This window comes from Pteropus alecto, unplaced genomic scaffold (genome assembly GCF_000325575.1).
Source record: "Pteropus alecto unplaced genomic scaffold, ASM32557v1 scaffold150, whole genome shotgun sequence".
Classification (NCBI taxonomy): Eukaryota; Metazoa; Chordata; class Mammalia; order Chiroptera; family Pteropodidae; genus Pteropus; species Pteropus alecto.
In genome coordinates, this window is record NW_006429686.1 from 104,299 (window position 1) to 124,080 (window position 19,782).

The 19,782-nt window shown below is 33.7% G+C and overlaps 1 protein-coding gene and 1 pseudogene across 3 annotated transcripts in view; one reads left to right on the forward strand and one right to left on the reverse strand.

Annotated features, from left to right (window-relative positions):
* The window catches only part of CUNHXorf57 (chromosome unknown CXorf57 homolog), a 57,105-nt gene that overhangs the window by 17,120 nt on the left and 20,203 nt on the right, over nucleotides 1–19,782 (reverse strand). The window contains exons 4-11 of one of the 3 annotated variants that reach the window (XM_006904027.3): nucleotides 14,062–14,170; nucleotides 13,771–13,862; nucleotides 13,546–13,668; nucleotides 10,648–10,752; nucleotides 9,267–9,431; nucleotides 8,093–8,253; nucleotides 6,018–6,193; nucleotides 2,404–2,477 (exon numbers count right to left, since the gene is read on the reverse strand). In XM_006904027.3, the coding sequence (XP_006904089.1) occupies nucleotides 2,404–2,477; nucleotides 6,018–6,193; nucleotides 8,093–8,253; nucleotides 9,267–9,431; nucleotides 10,648–10,752; nucleotides 13,546–13,668; nucleotides 13,771–13,862; nucleotides 14,062–14,170 (1,005 nt within the window). The remainder of the gene's footprint in view (nucleotides 1–2,403; nucleotides 2,478–6,017; nucleotides 6,194–8,092; nucleotides 8,254–9,266; nucleotides 9,432–10,647; nucleotides 10,753–13,545; nucleotides 13,669–13,770; nucleotides 13,863–14,061; nucleotides 14,171–19,782) is intronic. The other 2 variants (XM_015597502.2, XM_015597556.2) reach the window with 2 other exon arrangements.
* On the forward strand, nucleotides 4,851–4,969 carry LOC112470995 (annotated as a pseudogene).

Genomic DNA, 19,782 nt, shown 5'->3' on the forward strand with positions numbered 1-19,782 from the left:
AAGCTGAAAATTACATGGTTTCACTTATATGTGGGATATAAACGTAAAATCAACAAATGAACAGGACAAACAAACAGAGACTCATGGACATGGAGTATTGACTAGTGGTTACCAGAGGGTTGGGGTTGGGGGAGGAGGGGAGAGGTGGATGGGGTAAAGGCGGTCAAATATGTGGTGACAGAAAGAAATCTAACTATGTAGGTGAACAACAGTGTAAATACATATATGCCTTACTGTTAAAGTGTACAGGTGAAACTTATTGGATTTCATTAACCAATGTCACCATAAAAAGTAAATTAATAAAAATAAATAAATAAATAAATTGGACTTTCTTATTCTATGCACCATGTCTCTCAACTTCTCTTTCACCTTCCCAATCTCTTTACAAATCTCTGGTATCATTTTCTTTGTATTTATCTTCTGAATACATTAATTCTCTCCTTATCTGCTGCATTTGCCTTACTCTTCAACTCATTATATGTATTATATTATTTATTACTTATATATCATGTATATTATATTTAAAATATACATTATACAGATACATTATATATGTACATATATACACATATATTCATATATGTTCATTTACATATATGTGTAAATATGTATATATGTATATTACACAGTCCTGGAATTCCAATATGCCAGTTCTTTTTCATATTGATCTGTTCCTGACTTATGGCTTCTATTCATTCATTTTTTAAAAAAAATTTATTGTATTAGTTTCAAGTATACAGTACATTGGTTAGACATTTATATACTTTATAAAATGATTCCTCTAATTGCTCTTTCTCTCCTCTGGCTCTCCACTTAGCCATTACATTAATGCTAACTGCATTCCTTATGCTGTGCTCCCCATCCCTGTGACCATCTGTCATCTACTAATTTGTACTTCTTTAACCTTTCACCTGCAACCCCCCTCCCCTCTGTCCATCCCCAGATTGTCCTCTATATTTGTGAGTCTGTTTTTGATTAGTTTGTTCTTTTTGTTCCTTAGATTCCACATATAAGTGAAATCATTTATCTTTTTAAAATATTTATTGTAAAACCTCTTTCTGATTGGTCTAGTATTTCTAGTTCTTGGAGTATAAATTTTCCCAAATATTACATCTGATCACATTGCCTCAAGGTAGTTCATTTCCTTGGGAAGTCTGTCATTTTTTTAATCATGAATTTATTTTCTGTAAATGTTTTCCAACAGAGTCCCAAATACCCTAGGTTATAAGCCTCCCTTTAAAACCTGGGGGGTTTCTCACTGATTTCAGACCAATTATTAGTGTTAATTCTTTAGCTCAGTGTCCTTGCCATTTCATAGTCATCTGAACTGTGATCACACATCCATACTACACAGTCCTGGGATTCCAAATTTTCTCAGGTGACTTTTTCCTACCCATTGCCCAGGGGATACAGGAAGTTTTCTGATACTTTCCCACGCTGATGGGCATAATTTCTCTGGCCATCCACAACCTTCCAACTTTATATTAGTTCTACCTCATATAGAAAGAGGCCTGTGGTCTAGACCCTCCTTTCCATGTAATTATTATACTTCAGCCTATAATCATTTAGGCTTACATCTAGTTTTGTACTGCCCATTAGCAGTTTTAGTTTTAGTTACTGCTCACTACTAAATTTAAATTATTTTGTTTCTGCCATCTAAGTATTGTTCATTCTTGTTTTAAGCTTGGTTACACATTTATACTATAATTATTTCCCCTTTACTTTCTATATTTTTTTTGGGGGGGAGTGAAGATTCCAGATACTTTTGTGAGTTCTTAATCTGTCAGAATAACTAGAGGTCAATCTCAAAATAAGAATAACTTTAAAAGCAAGAATAACATAAAGTGGTAAAAAGTCTAGTCCAGAGAAATGACTATTTATAAGATCTGATTTCAACCAAATAACTCTAAGGATACTCTGCCAGAATTAAATTGTTTTATGAAATTACTTCAGAAATGAACCCAAAATTTAAACCAGTCAACCTAATAGCGAAGAAAGGAACTATATATTTTGAGTTTTATCTGTATTTGTTGTCAAATTAAAATTAAACTTTCTGTTTAATTATTCTTCCAATAATTAAAAATATTACATTTGAAGGGATTGCTACCAAAGACACAGATTGATAAATATATGTTTGTTCATATTTACGTTCACTTTGGTGATACTACTATATTGTTCTAAAGTTGGGACCAATATTTTTGACAAGGACCTAAGTTAATATAGATGAAAACCAGCAAAAAAAACAAAAACAAAAACAAAAAACTAGTTATATATCTATTTAAAGTACTTATGCTAGTGGCAGGCATGACACAAAATATGCAAAATCAAACAGTTTTCTGTATATAATAGTGTTCCATAAAGATTTCATCAATACTACTACCAGTAATAATTAAAGCAACATACGTTGGAAGATGCTCGGAATGCCTGATTTATTTCCTTTTGTTTGTGAAGAAAAGTCTGGCTGAGGTACAGGAACTCTACAAGATGAAAAAATAACCAATAGTTATAAAAAGAGACCTGGATGGAAAAAAAATGAATTGGTTCCATTCAGAATTTATTCTAATTCAATAAATTTAGAAAATAATAGGCTTTTTTTCTTAAAGTAATGCATTAAACATATAAGGAAAATACATTCAAATTATGAACAAATATCCATATATAACATAATTCAAAAACTGCAATAGATTTAAATATTATTATAAGAAGTATTCCACAGAAAGAAGTATTCACTTTATTAAATATCAACTAAAGATGGATATATATTTTTTGTTCTCTACAATAGGAATTTAAAAATTAGTTCAATGGCCTATTTTCATGTCTGTTCTATTCAAATTTTCTGGAAAATTATATGACTTAACTCTCCAACCTCATTCCAGTTTTTTTTATAAGCCTCATGGTGCTTCAAATCTTCATTCATGCTTTTCTTTCTGCCTGGACCAATCCTATGCTGCTTTTCCTTTGCCTGGTTAACTCTCACTCATCTTTCATAATTTAACTCACGCATTATTTCCTATAAGAAGCCATCACTGATCTCTAGTCAAGGCTCACTGCTCCTTGTATATGCTCTCACAGCATCATGAATACACTTCTATCATAGCATTCATCAGAGTGTATTGAAATCGAAGGTTTACCAGTCTGTCTCTTCTACCTGATTCTGCTATAAGCTCTACAAAAGTATAGACTTCATTTCACTTTTGTATATCCACATAATATCTGCTAACTAACTGTTTAATGAACTGAAACAAATGGAGGAAAAGGGAAATATCTTATTTTGAGGCTAAGGAGAAACCTGCTTCCATAAGGAAAGATTTCCATCTTATGGGCTTTTAGCATATTTCTATGATGAGTTTTTTCTATTGTTGTATTCCAAAACGAAAAGCATAAAACAGAAATGCCGTATTGTAGAATGCCACATAATATTGGTCAACTTATTTTATCAATAGATTGGTTTTATAAGAGTAGTATTTTTCATTTTACTAGTAGTTACTAATGAACTAAAAAGAAGCAGGTTTCACAAAAAAGAATGCATCCATTTAACTAGAAAACTCTAGCAAATAAAAACATATTTTACAGTTGTAGTGCTAATTTTTTCAATTACTGAAAACATCATATTTCTAGAAATTAGTGAATTAAAAACATCGATTTTGAAAGAAATGTAAATAACTAAAAATAGTTAAATTATATGTATTTTGAGATACTTAAACAGCATGTTTATACTTTTAAATGCATGTGATTATAAAATAACTTTTTTTTTCATTTCTGAACTAAATTATAAGAATTAGTTTTCCAAACTGTAACAGCACCATTATATTGTACATAATTTTGAAATGTGCCTTAGGAGATTTTTACTGGAATCTGTAATCATTCATTTGTATGATTTAATGTCTTAAAGATGCTGAAAGACATAAGTGGAATATACAATGTCTATGGGTATCAACTGAGAAAACTGAAAATAAGAGGAGATAAAAAATGAAAACATAAGAAGTATTGAAGGATAACTGAGGACAGAAAGGGATAAGAGGGCTAAAAGAAGAGAAGATAAAGATACGTATGGTGGGTAGTGGCTGAAAGAGTTTTGAGATGCGTAATAGAAAAAGCCTCAACTGCCTTGAAGAGAATTTTGGTATAAAAATAGATTCTGAAGGAAAATCTGTTGAGGGCTCAGAAAGAAGAAAGCTATAGACAATAGCTGAAAGAATACACACATTGTCATGAACGAATTATTACTAGAAATATGAATGTAAAAGGAGCTTCTGGTGAGACCTCAGACAGAAATAAAGAACATGCTATTGGAAACTGGGTGAAAGGTGAGCCCTGATATAAAGCAGTAGAAGATTTGGCTGAATTGTGCTCTGTTGGATGGAAAGAGAAACTTGTATGCAATGAACTTACATATTTAGCTGAACTTTCTAAGCAATGTTTTGAAGGCACGGCCTGGTTTTTCCTTGCTGCTGATAGTAAAATACAAGAGGGTAAAGAGAGTTTAAAAGAGAAAAAAAGGAACCAGAATTTCAATACTTGAAAAATTCTCAGCCTATTCATATTGAGAGAGAGAGAGAGAGAGAGAGAGAGAGAGAGAGAGAGAGAGAGAAAGAAGGGAGGGGGGGAATTTGCTCTGGGGAGAATGCCAAGGGTGTTGTTGGACAACCATTTGCCCAAGAGATTAGGCTTGTGACTTGTGAATCCAATAAACCAACTCAGGAAGCATGCTGCTGTCTTAGACTGAAAGGAACATAGGTGGGATGAAATGAAGAAAGATTGCTGAACTTCTGGAATTCTACAGTCAGGAAATGAGCCAATAGAGATATCTAGCTGTGATCATGTGTTATCCTTCAAAATAAGGGAAGAATGTCTATGGCCATGCCACCCTGAACAAGCCCAATCCCGTCTGATCTCAGAAGCTAAGCAGGGTCAGGCCTGGTTAGTACTTGGATGGGAGACTACCTAGGAAGACTAGGTGCTGTAGGCATAAACAATAAAAAATAAGGGATTGTAAGCTCACACGGTCCTTGTAATCTGTGAGGTCAAGCAAGGGTTGCCTCACCTAAAAAAAAAAAAAAAAAAAAAGGGAAGAATGACCCTGACAGTGAAGCCTTTTCCTCAGGTCCAGATGACAGGGCCACCTCTTCAAATCCAGAAGGCAGGGCCAAGGGCATGTGAGAAAGAATAATTTTGGAGCCTGAAAATCAAATGGAATTAGCCCTGCTAGGTATCGGATTTGCTTGTGACTCATGATCCCTTTTTTCTTTCCAATTTCTCCCCTTTGGAATGCCTGTCCCACCACTGTATTCTACACAGATAACCTGTCTAGTTTCACAGGTTCACAGATAGAAAATAATTTTGCCCCAGGATGAATCACCCTGCATCTCATCCATACATGATTTAGATGAGATATAGATGAGATTTTGGACTTAGAGTTGATGTTGGTATGAGTTAAAACTTTTGAGGATGTTGTGATGGGGTGAATGTATTTTGCATGTGAGAAAGATACACATTTTTAGAGAACAGAGGGAGGATTATAGGTTTTTATGGTTTGAATTATGTCCCCACCAAATACCAATATGACTACCAGTATATAACCAATTATATCTTCAAAGAGCTTCAAACTGTGACCTTATTTGGAAATAAGATCGTTGAAGATGTAATTGGTTAAGATAAGGTAATATAGGAGTAGACCAGTACTCCAGTCCAATATGGCTGGTATTTTTACAAAAAGGGGAAATTTGGATACAGATGTGTCCCCAGGGAGAATACCATGGGAAGATGAAGGCAGAAATTGGAGTAATGCATCTATGAGCTAAGAAAAGCCAAAGGTTGCTACCAGTAAACCAGGGAAGGACATGTAACATATTCCACATTACGGCTCTCATAAGTAACTCACCCTGCCAATATCTTGATCTCAAACTTTGGCAGCCCTAAAAAACTAATACAGCTTTTAGTACCATCACTTATTTTACAGAGTAGAAACAAATAAAAAAATTAATCTGCTTTGTATACAATTAATACAACTGACTTACAGTTTGTCATAAGGCCCTTGCACAATCCTTTTTTTCTTGGTAGGGCTCAAACTTGTATATGTAGTTTGACAACACTGAGGACTGACAGGACCATCCTCTTGATGCTGTTTATCATCTCTTTCCTGACTCTGACTTTCTCTTCCAGCTGCTTGGGATGTTGAGGGTCGATTAGCATTCTAAAACCAAAATTTAGAAAAGAATGTTTTAAATTTATAAAAATTATTTTTCTCTTAAAAAGGTCTACAATTTTAGATTACTGATTTTTCATAATCTTAAGAGTTATGACAAAACATTGCAACCATATCAGTACTTTTATAAAGATGATTTATCCTAATTCATCTGCTATACAAATATTTTTAAAGGGAAAAATCCCTCTTATATTAATATAGCTGAAAAATTGGATCAGATGCACACTTCCATATGAATAGTAATCCAAGAAATAATTTTTAAAACATAAACTCACAGGGAAACATGCTGGAGTGAGAGACATTCCCGGATTTCTCCCCTTGAAACAACAATAAGCTGACGTATGAAATAGTTTTGTTTCATACTTTATTTAAAACTCAACAAAAAACACCCAAACTGCACACCAGTACATCTGAGTGTGGGATATGCACGTAAGAGCTACCATAGGTCAGAACCCTGGGTGTTTGGCGGTGGACTGGGAGAAATAAAGAAGCTGACTCTCGCAGCCTCAGGAGCTCTCTGTAGGAAGAGAGGGAGGGAAGAAGATGCGGTGACTTCCATTAACAGTCCTGCCTGGAAGTGCTGCAAGTTCCACGCAGCATGCGGCAGGGCCTGGTCATCAAGGCTGAAAGTAGAGAAGTGGGATGGGACTGCAGAGAAACAACAGTTGATTTTTACCAGTCCTGGTTGCAAAACCGAGGCTGTACCATAGCCTCTAACTCCCAAACCAGACGGTCCCTCCCCTCATACTCTCTGAGACCGGTCACCGTGGAGCCCCAGGGGAATCTGAGCAAAATGAACAGGACAAACAGAGACTCATGGACATGGATAATGGACTAGTGTTTACCAGAGGGTAGGGGGTGGGGAGGAGAGGGGAGATATATGGGGAAAAGGGATCAAATATAGGTGGGTAGGGGGAGGGTGAAGTGAGTAAAGGGGATCAAATATATGTTAGCTGAAGGAAACTGGACTTTGGGTGGTAAACACACTAGAATATACAGGTGTCAAATTATAATGTATACCTGAAAGTTATAGAATTGTATTAACCAATGTTATCCCAATAAACTTAATTGAGAAAATAAACTCATGAAAAATTAACTTATTTGTCTTAATTGTGCCTAGATTTCAGAAGTGGTGTCTTCTAGTACAGCAGTTCTTTTACAAGAGTCATTGCTAACTCTTATAGAACCTGAGTAAAACTGCCATGCTAGATATAGAGGTAAAAATTTCCTGCAGAAGTGTTTCTACAGTTCTGGTCTTGACAAGAAGTAGGAAAAGAATATACAGGCATATCTTGTTTTATTGTGCTTCACTTTATTGTGCTTCACAGACATTAGGGTTTTTTTTTTTCCCAGTAGGCTCAGATAATGGTTAGCATTTTTTAGCAATAAAGTATTTTTTAAATTAAGGTATGTGCATTTTTAAAAGACATATATATTGCACACTTAATAGACTATAGTATAGTAGTAAAATAACTTGTATATGTACTTTTATATTCATTGGGAAACCAAAAATTTCATGTGACTTGCTTTATTGCATTATTCCCTTTGTGGGGTGGTCTGGAACCAAACCCAGGATATCTCTAAGATATGCCTGTAATCATATATACCACCTGGGAATTTAAATAGTGATAATCGTAATAGGCTCAAATTATTCAGAAAGCAAAAACAAGATACCAAGTTTTCTGGGCCCTAGGAATTATCAGAGACTGTGTAACCTTCAGCCCAGCCAGCTCCAAAATGAATGACAGAAAAGGAAAACAAACAAAAAAAAATTTTTTTTTCCTTTTAGTTTTACATCAGTAAGAATCAGTAAAATGAACAAGGTATCAATTGTAATTATGATCACAGTGCTTTCAGAGATATACTGTTAATTCTCTGGCATCATACCTGAAATGTTTCTGATGCTGAGGCACTTTCAGTTGTACTGCTATGGGGGATATACTTTATAACCGTAATTATTCCCTGAATTGCAATGCGCTTTTGTTCCCTATACTGCAAGTCTTCAATCTCCTTCCTCACTTCACTTATAGCTGTCAAGAGCGATTCAACTGCAAAAGAATAATTCCAAGGAAACTGTAAGTTTTAAAGCACTGAAATGATAAAAATAAGAATTAGATTTGCAATGTAATTTTACAACATGAAATTATAAACTTGCTACATAACTCAAATTTGTGAGACTTTGTGTTTATATCTGGCATCCTCTTATGTAATTTCTGTAAAATAGGCAAAACATATTTATCAGTTAAATAGTGCTAGTCTTCTAGTCTGGAATGTTAATTTAAAACAGAAAATTTACATATTGAATATAATTTATGTACCATATTTCAGACTATAAAGTGTCTGAAATAATTACCTAGCCACTTAATAGAAACACACATTTTAACATTTTCAAACATATACTACATATTGATGGCATTATAAAGTACAAGAGATGCCAATATTTTGATGATAAAAGGTCAGTATTACCAAGTTTCTCTTTTTCCAAAATCATGCAATTATCCCATAGCTTCTTAAAAAGAATACACTTATATTAAAATTTTCAACTGTCATATCTTAATTGTACTAAAATAATGTTTGGTCTTTCATTAGTACTTATTCTGCATCTCATTTACCTTGGTGTCATTTTTATTTAAAGGTAGCACCTATTATGTTATATACAATATATATCACTCTACAAGAGCAGCATAATACAGTTGTCGGTATCTTGATTGATATTATATTTTTCAGTATCCCCTTAGATATGTTCAATCTCTCTAATGTCATAGGAGTTGAAATCTACTAAGGTCAGATTTGATCTTAATGACATTAAATCAAGATATTATCTCTATTCATCATCTATGTTCTTTCTCTTCTTTCAGTTTAATAAAATAAAAATATTAACCTTTAGGAGACATAACATGTATTTTTAGGTCTTCATAAAGAGACAATTATTATCAGTGAATGTTGCCACACTTTGACTCACTCCCATTAAAACTCTTTAAAATAAAGATGACTAACTGATATAGCAGATACCATACAAATAGTATATAAAGATCATAAAAACTAGCAATTGTATTAGTACCTTTAACAGAATTTCTATACTTTGAAAATGTCTCTGGCACTGGTGGAAAGGGGTAATATCCACCAATAACAGCATTCTTCTTTTCTCCAGAATCAGTCTTCGTTTTAATCCAGCGAATAAAATTTTTTACTTTACTATCATTAGCACACAGCTGGCCTCTATGACCTGTTTGCAAGAAGGTTAAAGTGAAGGGAAAAAAAGAAAAAAAAAACTCACTGTAATAAACTGCATGAACTTTTTTGTGTAAAAACAGTTTAATATTAAAAGTTTCTTATGTCACCAAAACTAGGTCAAATTCATTTATTCTCTATGTAGCATTAATATTCATACAAAAATTGTCAAAAAGAATAAACAAATTCTAAGTCAAGAAGAAAATCAGACTTGTTAGAGTTTTAGTGGACTAAATGGTAGCTGTCTACAGGATACTCAAAACCCATAAGAAAAAGGAAACTCAAAATGGATTTTTCTAACTATCCAAATGGTTGGGATCTTCTTAAAAAATTGATTTTTAACTCATGTATTATCTTGAAGGTATGGTATCGTGTATGAACTAAATTGCCTATGAGTATAGCTCAACATTTAAATTCATGTTTTTAAAAAAATACTTAAAAGTGCTATTTACATCTGATATTATTAGTATCTATTTATATCTGATATTATTAGTATTTATAAAATGAGGTATTGACGAAGAAGTTGTGTGTTACACACTTCTAGGACTCCTCTTTTGACACGTTTAATTACCTATATGGTAGCATTCTAGTTAATATACCATTCCACAGTATCCCCTCACTCATTTGCAAACTTTTGTCTTTATTGTTTTGACCCCGTTATCAAAGAAAATAGAAAAAAAAATAATGTACTTATAGGTAACTAGTGAAACTCTTCTTGCTCTATAAGTAAAATGAGAGGTCCTGGGGCCAAAATTTGATGTACGTCATTTATTTATTTATTTGTTTGTTTGTTTGCTTATCTATTATTTATTTATTTATTTATTCATTCATTCATTCATTTAGTTTAGTTTTGTTATATTTAGTATTATTTTGTTTTATTGTATTTTATTTAGAATTTTAAAATATTGTTAATTGAATCCATATTGTAATATAGATCCGGAGTCTTCAGTCAAGCAATTTATGATTATCTACTTTATATAAAGCAGGAATTAAAGTTAGCCAAAGAATATAAACACAATTCTCCAGTGAGTCACAAAATTATTGCTTCGATCACAAATAATATACTTCACAGGTTAAATATTCTTGGTTAAAACATTCTTATAGTGATAGGAATGCTATCTTGTGGTTTGATGCTCTAATGTAAAAGATAATTTAATGAAGAGAAAATAATATTACATTTCCAATAAAGTATATGCAAAGAAATTGCTCACCAGTAATAATCACTCGACTCTCATTTGTAGTGGTGAGATAAAGCAGTTTAGGTACTTGAGTGTTATTTCTGACAACTTTCAACTGTGTACACATGAAATATGTCACTGTAGAAAATGAAAACACTTAGGAAATTACTTCTGTATTTCAAAGAGGACATACCAAGATCAGGATCTAACACAGGGCTCCTGAAACTTTAATAAACACAAGAATCAGCTGAATCAATTGTTAAAATGCAAATTAAGATTTACTAGTTTTAGGGTGGGGCCTGAGATTATCCATTTCTAATAAACTCCTAGGTGATACTAGTGCTGCCAGTCCCTTGTCCACACTCAATAAGGATTTAACACTTACCTTTTCCTTTAAAGGATCTAAAACTTACTTTTCCTTCAGAAAGTACCATAGATGTACCTACCTGAAGTCACTGTTTGCTACACAGTTGAACAGTGCAAGTCTTTCTAATGGAGCATGCAACTGAATGTGAATAGTTATTTCCTACAGAGAAAAAAGCTTAGTTTCTCCATGATGCTTTCACTGATTAACTCAATCTAAGACTAATCCCTCAATTACTCTGACTCTTTCTACTGGATAGGGGTATGCAGTGTTAATTTGAATTTGCTTATGCAAGTTTTACATGTGTTCATCTTAATTAGACTTTAAGCCTCAATGACGGAGCTTATATCACCTATCTTTTTCTGTTCCTCTTGCTAAGCAATTTGATAGACTAAAAAGAATTCCTGAAAATAAGATAATGTCTTCAGACTTCAACAACTTTCAAGAGCTATCAATTGTTTTTAATTATCTATCAGGTTATTTGGGAATATTTCCTTAATCCAACAATTTTTAAATATTTCAACTCATTACATGCCAAAACAGTTATGGTCTTACAAACTAAGAAATGAAGAAATAAATGTAAATACTTGTAATCTCATAATACCGGTAAGTTCTCATTTGAGAATATTTCCCTAGAGCATGATAATAATTATAAATTCATTTCCTATATTTCATATTTACTAGACCTTTATTTTGTAGCAATGAAAATAAATCTGTTCACCTGACTAAGAATAATTATCTTAATTTATATTGCTTTTTCTTTATTTCAAAAACTACAAATATGTGAGTATTCATGGTTAAAGATGTTGATATAGGAAAATTAATGAAATCTCTAGTTCTAATATTACGGCTGTTAAAAATCGGACATTCAGATCTAACACTTTTAGCTGTTTGACCCCCAGGACAAATTACTTAACCCCTCTGGACCTTTGTTTCCTCGCCTGTAAATTTGTAAAAACAACTCTTTAAAAGGTAACTGAGAGTATAAAATGAGATAACATCTACGAGCATCTGGTATACAGTAAACACTCGATATTAGTTTCCCTTAGCTTTTTACCTTCCTTAAAAGTAAAAAAGATGATGTATTACCAAAGGATTCTGGTATTATTCCAGAAGATCCTTGATTGTGTTCCTCTTCATAGGCCTGAAGCCCCCTTAATACCATTCATTTAATGATTTTTTTTCCACTCTTGTCAAAAGATAAAAATAAATTCTGATTGTTGTCAACTACTGTATTAGAGGAAAATCTCACTAAAGTCCATGCAAACCTTTCTTAGAAATATATTATTTCATATTATCGCAAGAAATAAAACATGCATGTTTGGCAACATTTCTGTGAAAAATCATTATCCTACATGTGTGTCAGTTTATTGTTTAAAGCGGCTACAAAGAGAGAGGAACTTGGCCATAAAACCGATCTAAAATGAGGTAATGAGATTGTTGTCATTAGAGGTCATTACTGCCATTCATTTATGCCCTTAGAAAAGTTATAAGAGAGGTTATAGCCCACTCACCTTGGCCTTGGTTTTGGCTAAAACTCTGCCCTCTCCCTTAATAGCTGGGGTAAGGTCTGGTTCTATTCAGATATATTTAAAACATTAATTTCACAAGTAGAGGGTGGAATCTAATGAGGTATTATCTGAATGGTGTTAATACTGCTTTGTAATAGAGAACAGCTTTGTATGTAGTCTCTAAGTCTCCTGATGTTCCATAATTTCTACTATGTTGCTGATTTTAAAATAATTACATGTAGTCAAGACTGGGAGTTTCCCCAATGTTGACAAGCATATAACAACTAGTATTTTATTCATATAATCATTTGGAAAATAGTAAAATAACACACCATATCTAAAATAATTTTATGGCACAAATTCAAAGAAGGAAACAATTCGCTGAAGTTGTTAAAAAGTATTATGTACATTTTTTTCCTATAATAGATCTGAAGACTAATGTGATATAAAATGTATAATAAGGCATACCTAAAATGTTTTCAAATAAGTAAAGTTAATGGAAAAAATAGCTATAAATCTGAATGAATGCAAGGGAAAAAAGTCAACACCAAAGTAGGTAAAATATTGCCCAGCTGGTATAACACCACCAACTTAATATTAATTTGATACTCAAATGGAATCATACTTATCATTGTCAGTATTTAATTGTACAGCCTGCCAATCCTCTACCAATTTTACATTAGCAAAGTCTTCATTGTCTTTTATGGGGTCTACTTAGTCAATTTCCAAGTGGATACAATGGGAATCGACTGCGTATATTTTAGTTTCACTGAATCATAAGCTTTTATGCCTGAAATGCTAACAATGAGAATTGATGAACACCTGCTTTCTGAAAAAGTAGTTTCAATCCAAATTAATTCTGAATAGAAAATCAGAAGGTAGTTAATGTCTGTAATACCAAATATAATATTAATGCAGAAACAATTTAAACATGTTATCAGACTGCTTGAATTTGCTAACTCAATATCATGACACTCCATAATTACGGTTTGCCATTTTTTAAGTTAGTGTCCTCACTTCTAAAAATAAAAAGATAAAAATACTGGAACTTAGTACTTGGGCAAATATTTTCAAAGATTTCTGGCTGAGATGTAGAAAACAGTTCCACTATAAATGGATGTTGTGAAGTCCCATCAGCAATGTGAATCCAGCGATATGACCAAAAATCTTCACGGTTTTCTATATGGATAGAGAATTAGAATAATGAAGGTAACTATGCATACATGGACACAGAACTATTCACTGAAATACTTTTTAGGACTTTCAATTTCAAAAGCTTACCTTTCTTTTTTGACCGCTGGACTCTTCCTACAAAAACTAAAATGCCAATAACGTCACAGATTTGCTTTTCTGCCATATTATCCAGTTCCGATCTAAAAAAAACCAACAAATTTGTTAAATAGATATTATATCTCTAACAGTGAAAAAGCATTTTGTAATTATGATTGTGAAATGTACATTTATGTAATTACTACAGCAAAATTTGGGGTAGATTTTGAGCAAATTACAATACAGTATTTCAGTAACTAACATTGAAAATTCTTTAAGATATTTTACAAGAAGCTATTTTACCTTGTGACAAAGCGGTGATTTAGTTTTGGCAATCTCCATTCTGGTTTCACTTGCCTTTCAGGAATTATTATTATATTATTAGGGGGATCTCGAAGGTTCAGGCAGACTTCTGAAAAACAAATATATTACTTTAATATTATATTTAATACATATAAAATAATATTCATGTGTATAAATTACACAGGAAAATAATAGACTGAACGCTTTTGAGCTCAACACTAAACCTAAGAACTAGACCATTATCAATAGCTTTCTTCCACCTGTTACTACATTGTCACATCCACTTATCTCCCCACCAATGGTTAACCATACTTTAAATTTTGTGTTTTATCATCTACTGACTTAAAAAAAAAATTTAAATTACTTATGTGTTTTTGCCCAAACAAAATACTGTTAAGCTTTATTTGTTTATGAACTTTAATGAATGGAATCATATCATACATAGTATTCTAGGGCTACTTTATCCACTCAACATTATGGTCCTAAAATTCATCCATGCAGCTGTATTTATTTTTTTCTCATTTCCACTGCTGAATAATATTCCGTGTTGGCATACTTCAATTTTATTTACCCATTATCATGTTGACGGAATCTGAATTATTTCCAGTTTTTGGGTCACAAACAGGGTCACTATGAACTTTTTGTACATGCCTTCCTCTGTACACAGGCAAGAGTTTTTTTAAGGTATTATACCCAGGAAAGAATCCTTGGATTGTACAATATGCAAATGTTCCACTCGACAGGATAATTCAAAACTATTTTAAAGGACCTATTTATAGTTCCATTGACAACGTGTAAGAATTACCATTGATCCATATCTTCTCCAAATTTTGGTATTGTCAAATTTCTTATTATATGTCAGTCTAGTGACATAAAATCACAATTTGTCATGGTCTTATTTTACAGTTCCATTATTGCTAATTATGTTGAACAACATTTTATATACTTATGATTCATTCATGTATCCTCTTCTGTTAAATGCTGGTTTGTGTCTTTTGCTCATTTTTCTATTGGATTGTTTTTCTTTTTCTTATTTATTTGTAGGACTTCTTAATATAGATTGGATACTAATTCTTTGCTGATTATATCACTGCAAATATCTTCACCCACTTTGTGATATGTTTTTGCCTGCCAATCCTCTACCATATGTGTGTGTGTGTGTGTGTGTGTGTGTGTGTGTGCATTTCAATTATATGTTGACATACAATATTATATTAGTTTCAGGTGTACAATGTAGTAATTAGACTTTTATATAACTTATGAAGTGATCACCCTGATAAATCTAGTAGTACCCATTTCATACCACACATAGTACTTAAAATATTGACTACAGCTCTTAATTTTAACGTGGTTAGCTTTATTAATCTTTTCTTTTTTTAGTTACTATTTCCTGTGTCTTATCCAAGAAGTCCTTCCTTATCCCAAGGTCAAAAAGATACTTTTCTGTTAAGTTCTTCTAAAAGTTTTGTCTTTCATATTTAAGTATTTGATATATCTGGAATTAATTTTTTTATACGGTATGATAGGGATATAATGTCAGTTTTCCTCCTATATATCACCAATTTTCCCAATGCTATTTATTGAATGGTTCCTTTTTCCTTGATGATCTGTACAGCACATTGGCCATATATCAAAATTTTATATGTCTAGAGTTGTTCCTTGACTCTGTATTGCGACTTGGTGGTCAATTTGTCTATACTTATACCAATACTGCACAATCATAAATACTTTATAATAATTCCTTATATTTCTAGGATAAGCCTTTACTCGCTCTTCAGCCCTCTACTTTTTGTCTGAAGTGTATTGACTATTCTCGATAATTATGTACTTCCACACAAATTTTAGAGTCTGTTGTCAGTTCCTCCCCCCAAAATCTGATAGAATAGCATTAAATCTACAGATCAATTTGGGGGACTTGACATACTTATGAAATGGAGAATGGCCTACTACATAAGAACATGGGATATTTTTCCATTTATTTAGGGATTATGTAAAGTCTTTCAATAAAGTATTATAATGTCCTCCAAACAGGTCTTACATATTTTGTTAGGTTTATTTGTAGATACTTCATAGTTATTGTTGACAAGGTAAATTATGTTTTTAAAATTATAATATCTAACTATTACTGGAGTATACAAAATGAATTTTACACTCCAATAACAAAGTTAGAAATTATTGACCTTATAGCTGGCTTTGCCAATATCTTATTATTTTTTAATACTTTGTGTTCACTTGGATTTTCTTTGTAGAAAAATCTGAATAAAATTTTCTACAATTTTCTTTGTAGAAAAATCTGAATAATGACAGTTTTGTTTTTCTTTAAAATCCTTATACCTTTAATGCTTTATGTCTTTGCACACGGCTAGGACAGCCAGTAAAATATTAAATAGAAACAGTAATAGGTGGCATCCATGTTCCCCATTTTAAAAAGGAATGTTTCTAAATTTTCCCCACTAAGAGTTGTGTTGTTGTTTTGTTTTCATTTTGTAAATATCCTTTGTCAGGTTAAAGAAGGTTCTTCTTCTTGTTTTCTATTTAAAATTTATAAATGGGTGTAAAATTTTAATGAATGCCTTTCGAGATTCTATTAGGATAACCATTATCTTCTTTAATCTGTTAATGTGATGAGTAAAACTTATAAATTTTCACAAGTAAAAGCAACTTTGCATTGCTGGAGAACAAAGCAACTTAGTTACAGTGTGTGATCACTTTTTACATTTAACTGAATTCAGTTTGCTAATATTCTATTCAGAATATCTATGTATATGTTCGTGGCTGAAACTAGCCTTTAATTTTCCTTTCATACTATTCTTGTTTGGTTTTGATTATCAAGGTTATGTTGGTAGCAAGAATGAGTTAGAGAGTATGGCCTCTTAGTCTTTTCTTTGGAATAGTTATGGAATGATATATTCCTTGAATGTTTGATAGAAATTGCCCGTGCAATGGTGCACCTGGTATTTCCTTTGTGGGGAGATTTTAAACCTCTGATTTAATAACTTTAATAGTTATAGAACTATCTGGGCTGCCTATTTCTTTTTATGCCAGTAAGTAATATTTTACTACGAATTTTCTGTGTAGCAAACAAAGACTAAACCAGGATGAAGATACTTGATTTTTCATCCTATTACAAGGCATGCAACTAGAAAATTTATTTTATCTTTATGAGTCTCAGTCTTTTTTTTTTTTTTGAGTCTCAGTCTTTTAATATATGAGTAAGGCAAGTTTGTATTATATAATATTGTCTTATCCTTAAAAAACAGTTTGCATTTTGCTTTTCATAGTTATAGTTACTCCACTATATTGAAGGTCCCTTCTAGTTCTGAAATGCTAGGATTTTGAATGAAATAAATAGCCCCTTCTCTCCAAAGTCCAAAACACTCACTGTTACTATCTCAATATGTATTATGCAATACAGTCTGAAAAGCTCAAGATTTAAAAAGGCTTATTATTTGGATATACAAACTGAATACTATTTCGTAAAAGGTAGGACAGAATGATATATGAAATGGCAATATACAAAGTCATACATTACTAGCTAATAATTTGTCCTTTCTTTTACAATAGAATTATTTTCATAGGCTTCCATGTATTAAGTTTTTTAAAAAACACATCTTAGCTGGCTTCTGCTCAAGATGATAGAGCAGGTAAATGCTGTGCTTGCTTCCTCTCACAACTACATCAAAATTACAATTAAACTACAGAAAAGCCATCATTGAGAGTCACTTGAAGTCTAGTTGAACACATGTCTTACAACTGAGAACACACAAAAGAGGCCACCTCAAGACTGGTTGGAAGGATGGATATGCAAAACGGGCTTGTTTCACACCTTCTGTGGCAGTTGAACATAGGGAGAATTATCTCGGCTGTGGAGGACCTCCAGGAGAGCGACGAGTCCCAGCACAATACTGGGCTCCCCAGCCCAGGATTCCAGTGCTGGAAAGAGAAGTCTCCATAACTTCTGACCACGAAAGGCAGTGGAGATTGTAACTGAGTAAGACGGATGGCTGAGGGAGTCTCAGACATTCCTCTTAAGAGGCCTGTGCACGGATTTACTCAGTGATGAATTCACTTGCTCTGAGCTTCGGCTCTGGGGTAACAGCTCTAAAGGTGCCAGGAATATACGAGGACAAACAGTCGTCTGGCTTCAGGGTGAGGGCTGGAGAGGCATTCTCCCAGACAAAAGTGCCGGCAGAGGGCATTGTTCCTTTGTTGAGCCCTTTCTCACCCGGCTTGCAGACCCAAGCAGGCACCATATCAGAGTCTCCATTAACCTAACACTAGTCGCCTCGCCCTGGTGATTTTCCTGAGACCCTGACCCTCTAAAAGTGTGGGCACACCCAAGCCGCTGTCAGTGGATTTTCCATACAAATGGCCTGTCTTGGCTCATGCTGCAAACTTTCCTAAAATCTCTCAAAGGTTCTCAAAACCTAAACCAGCATCTGGCCTAGGGGTGCCCCATAATTCTTGCTGATAAGCCCCAAGCCTGGCACAAGCAGCAGCCAGCCTCAGTTTGCGTCTTGGCCTCTCAAGGCACATCCAAGCCCAGTGTGGGTGGCGGCCATCTGCAGATTGCTTTGTGGCTCACATCAGGTAGCCCTGGACAGGGCACAGGCCGCAAGTGAACTTGGCCTGTGGCAGGGCCCCTCCCAGGAGGCCCTGGCCAGCATGCTCGGTAGCCAACCTCGGTCTGAGCCAAAGCACCACTTGGGATGACAGCTTAGGATAATACACCCAAAGGGCAGACTAGGCAAGCACCAGAGCCCCGCTAAAGTGAATCCTGCTCTGTAGAGTCAGCCCTTGCACAACAGCTCCTCCATGAGTCATGGCCAGTCATCATAACCAATCAGCCTCAGGGTCACTCCCACTGATGAGCAAATAGCAACCCAAACTCAATTACAATGGGAGGGAACACATATCCCATAAAAGGGATATACCTGGAGCACGTGGCTCAGGTGACCAGGGAAGACCGTACCACTGGGACCCACAGCACACTTACTACATAAGGTCGCTCTACTAAGACTGAGAGACATAGCAGCCATACCTAACACATAGAAACAAACACAAGTAGGCAGCCAAAATGAAAAGACAAAGAAATATGTACCACATGAAAGAACAGAACAAAGCTCCAGAAGAAGAACTCAACAAAATGGAGACAAACAATCTATCAGATGCAGAGTTCAAAACAGTGGTTATAAAGATGCTCAATGAACTTAGGGAAAGTGTAGATGAACTCAGTCAGAATTTTAACAAAGAGATAAAAAACATAAAAATGAAAATGGACATAAAAACAAATCAGTCAGAAACGAAGAATACAGTAAGTGAAATAAAGAATACCTTAGGAGAAATTAATAGTAGATTAGATGAAGCGGAGGATTGAATATGCAATTTAAAAGGTAAGATAGCAGAAAATACCCAATCAGAACAGCGACAAGAAAAAAAGAATCTAAAAAAATTGAGGATATTTTAAGGGGCCTCTGGAACAACATCAAGCATACAAACATTTGCATCATAGGGATACTAGAAAGAGAAGAGACAGAGCAAGGAATTTAAAAACCTATTTCAAGAAATGATAGAAAACTTCCCTAATCTAGTGAAGGAAATAGACATAAAACCCCAGGAAGTGCAAAGAGTCACAAACAAGATGAACCCAAAGAGGCCCACACCAAGATACATCATGATGAAAATGTCAAAGGTTAAAGACAAAGAGAGAATCTTAAAAGC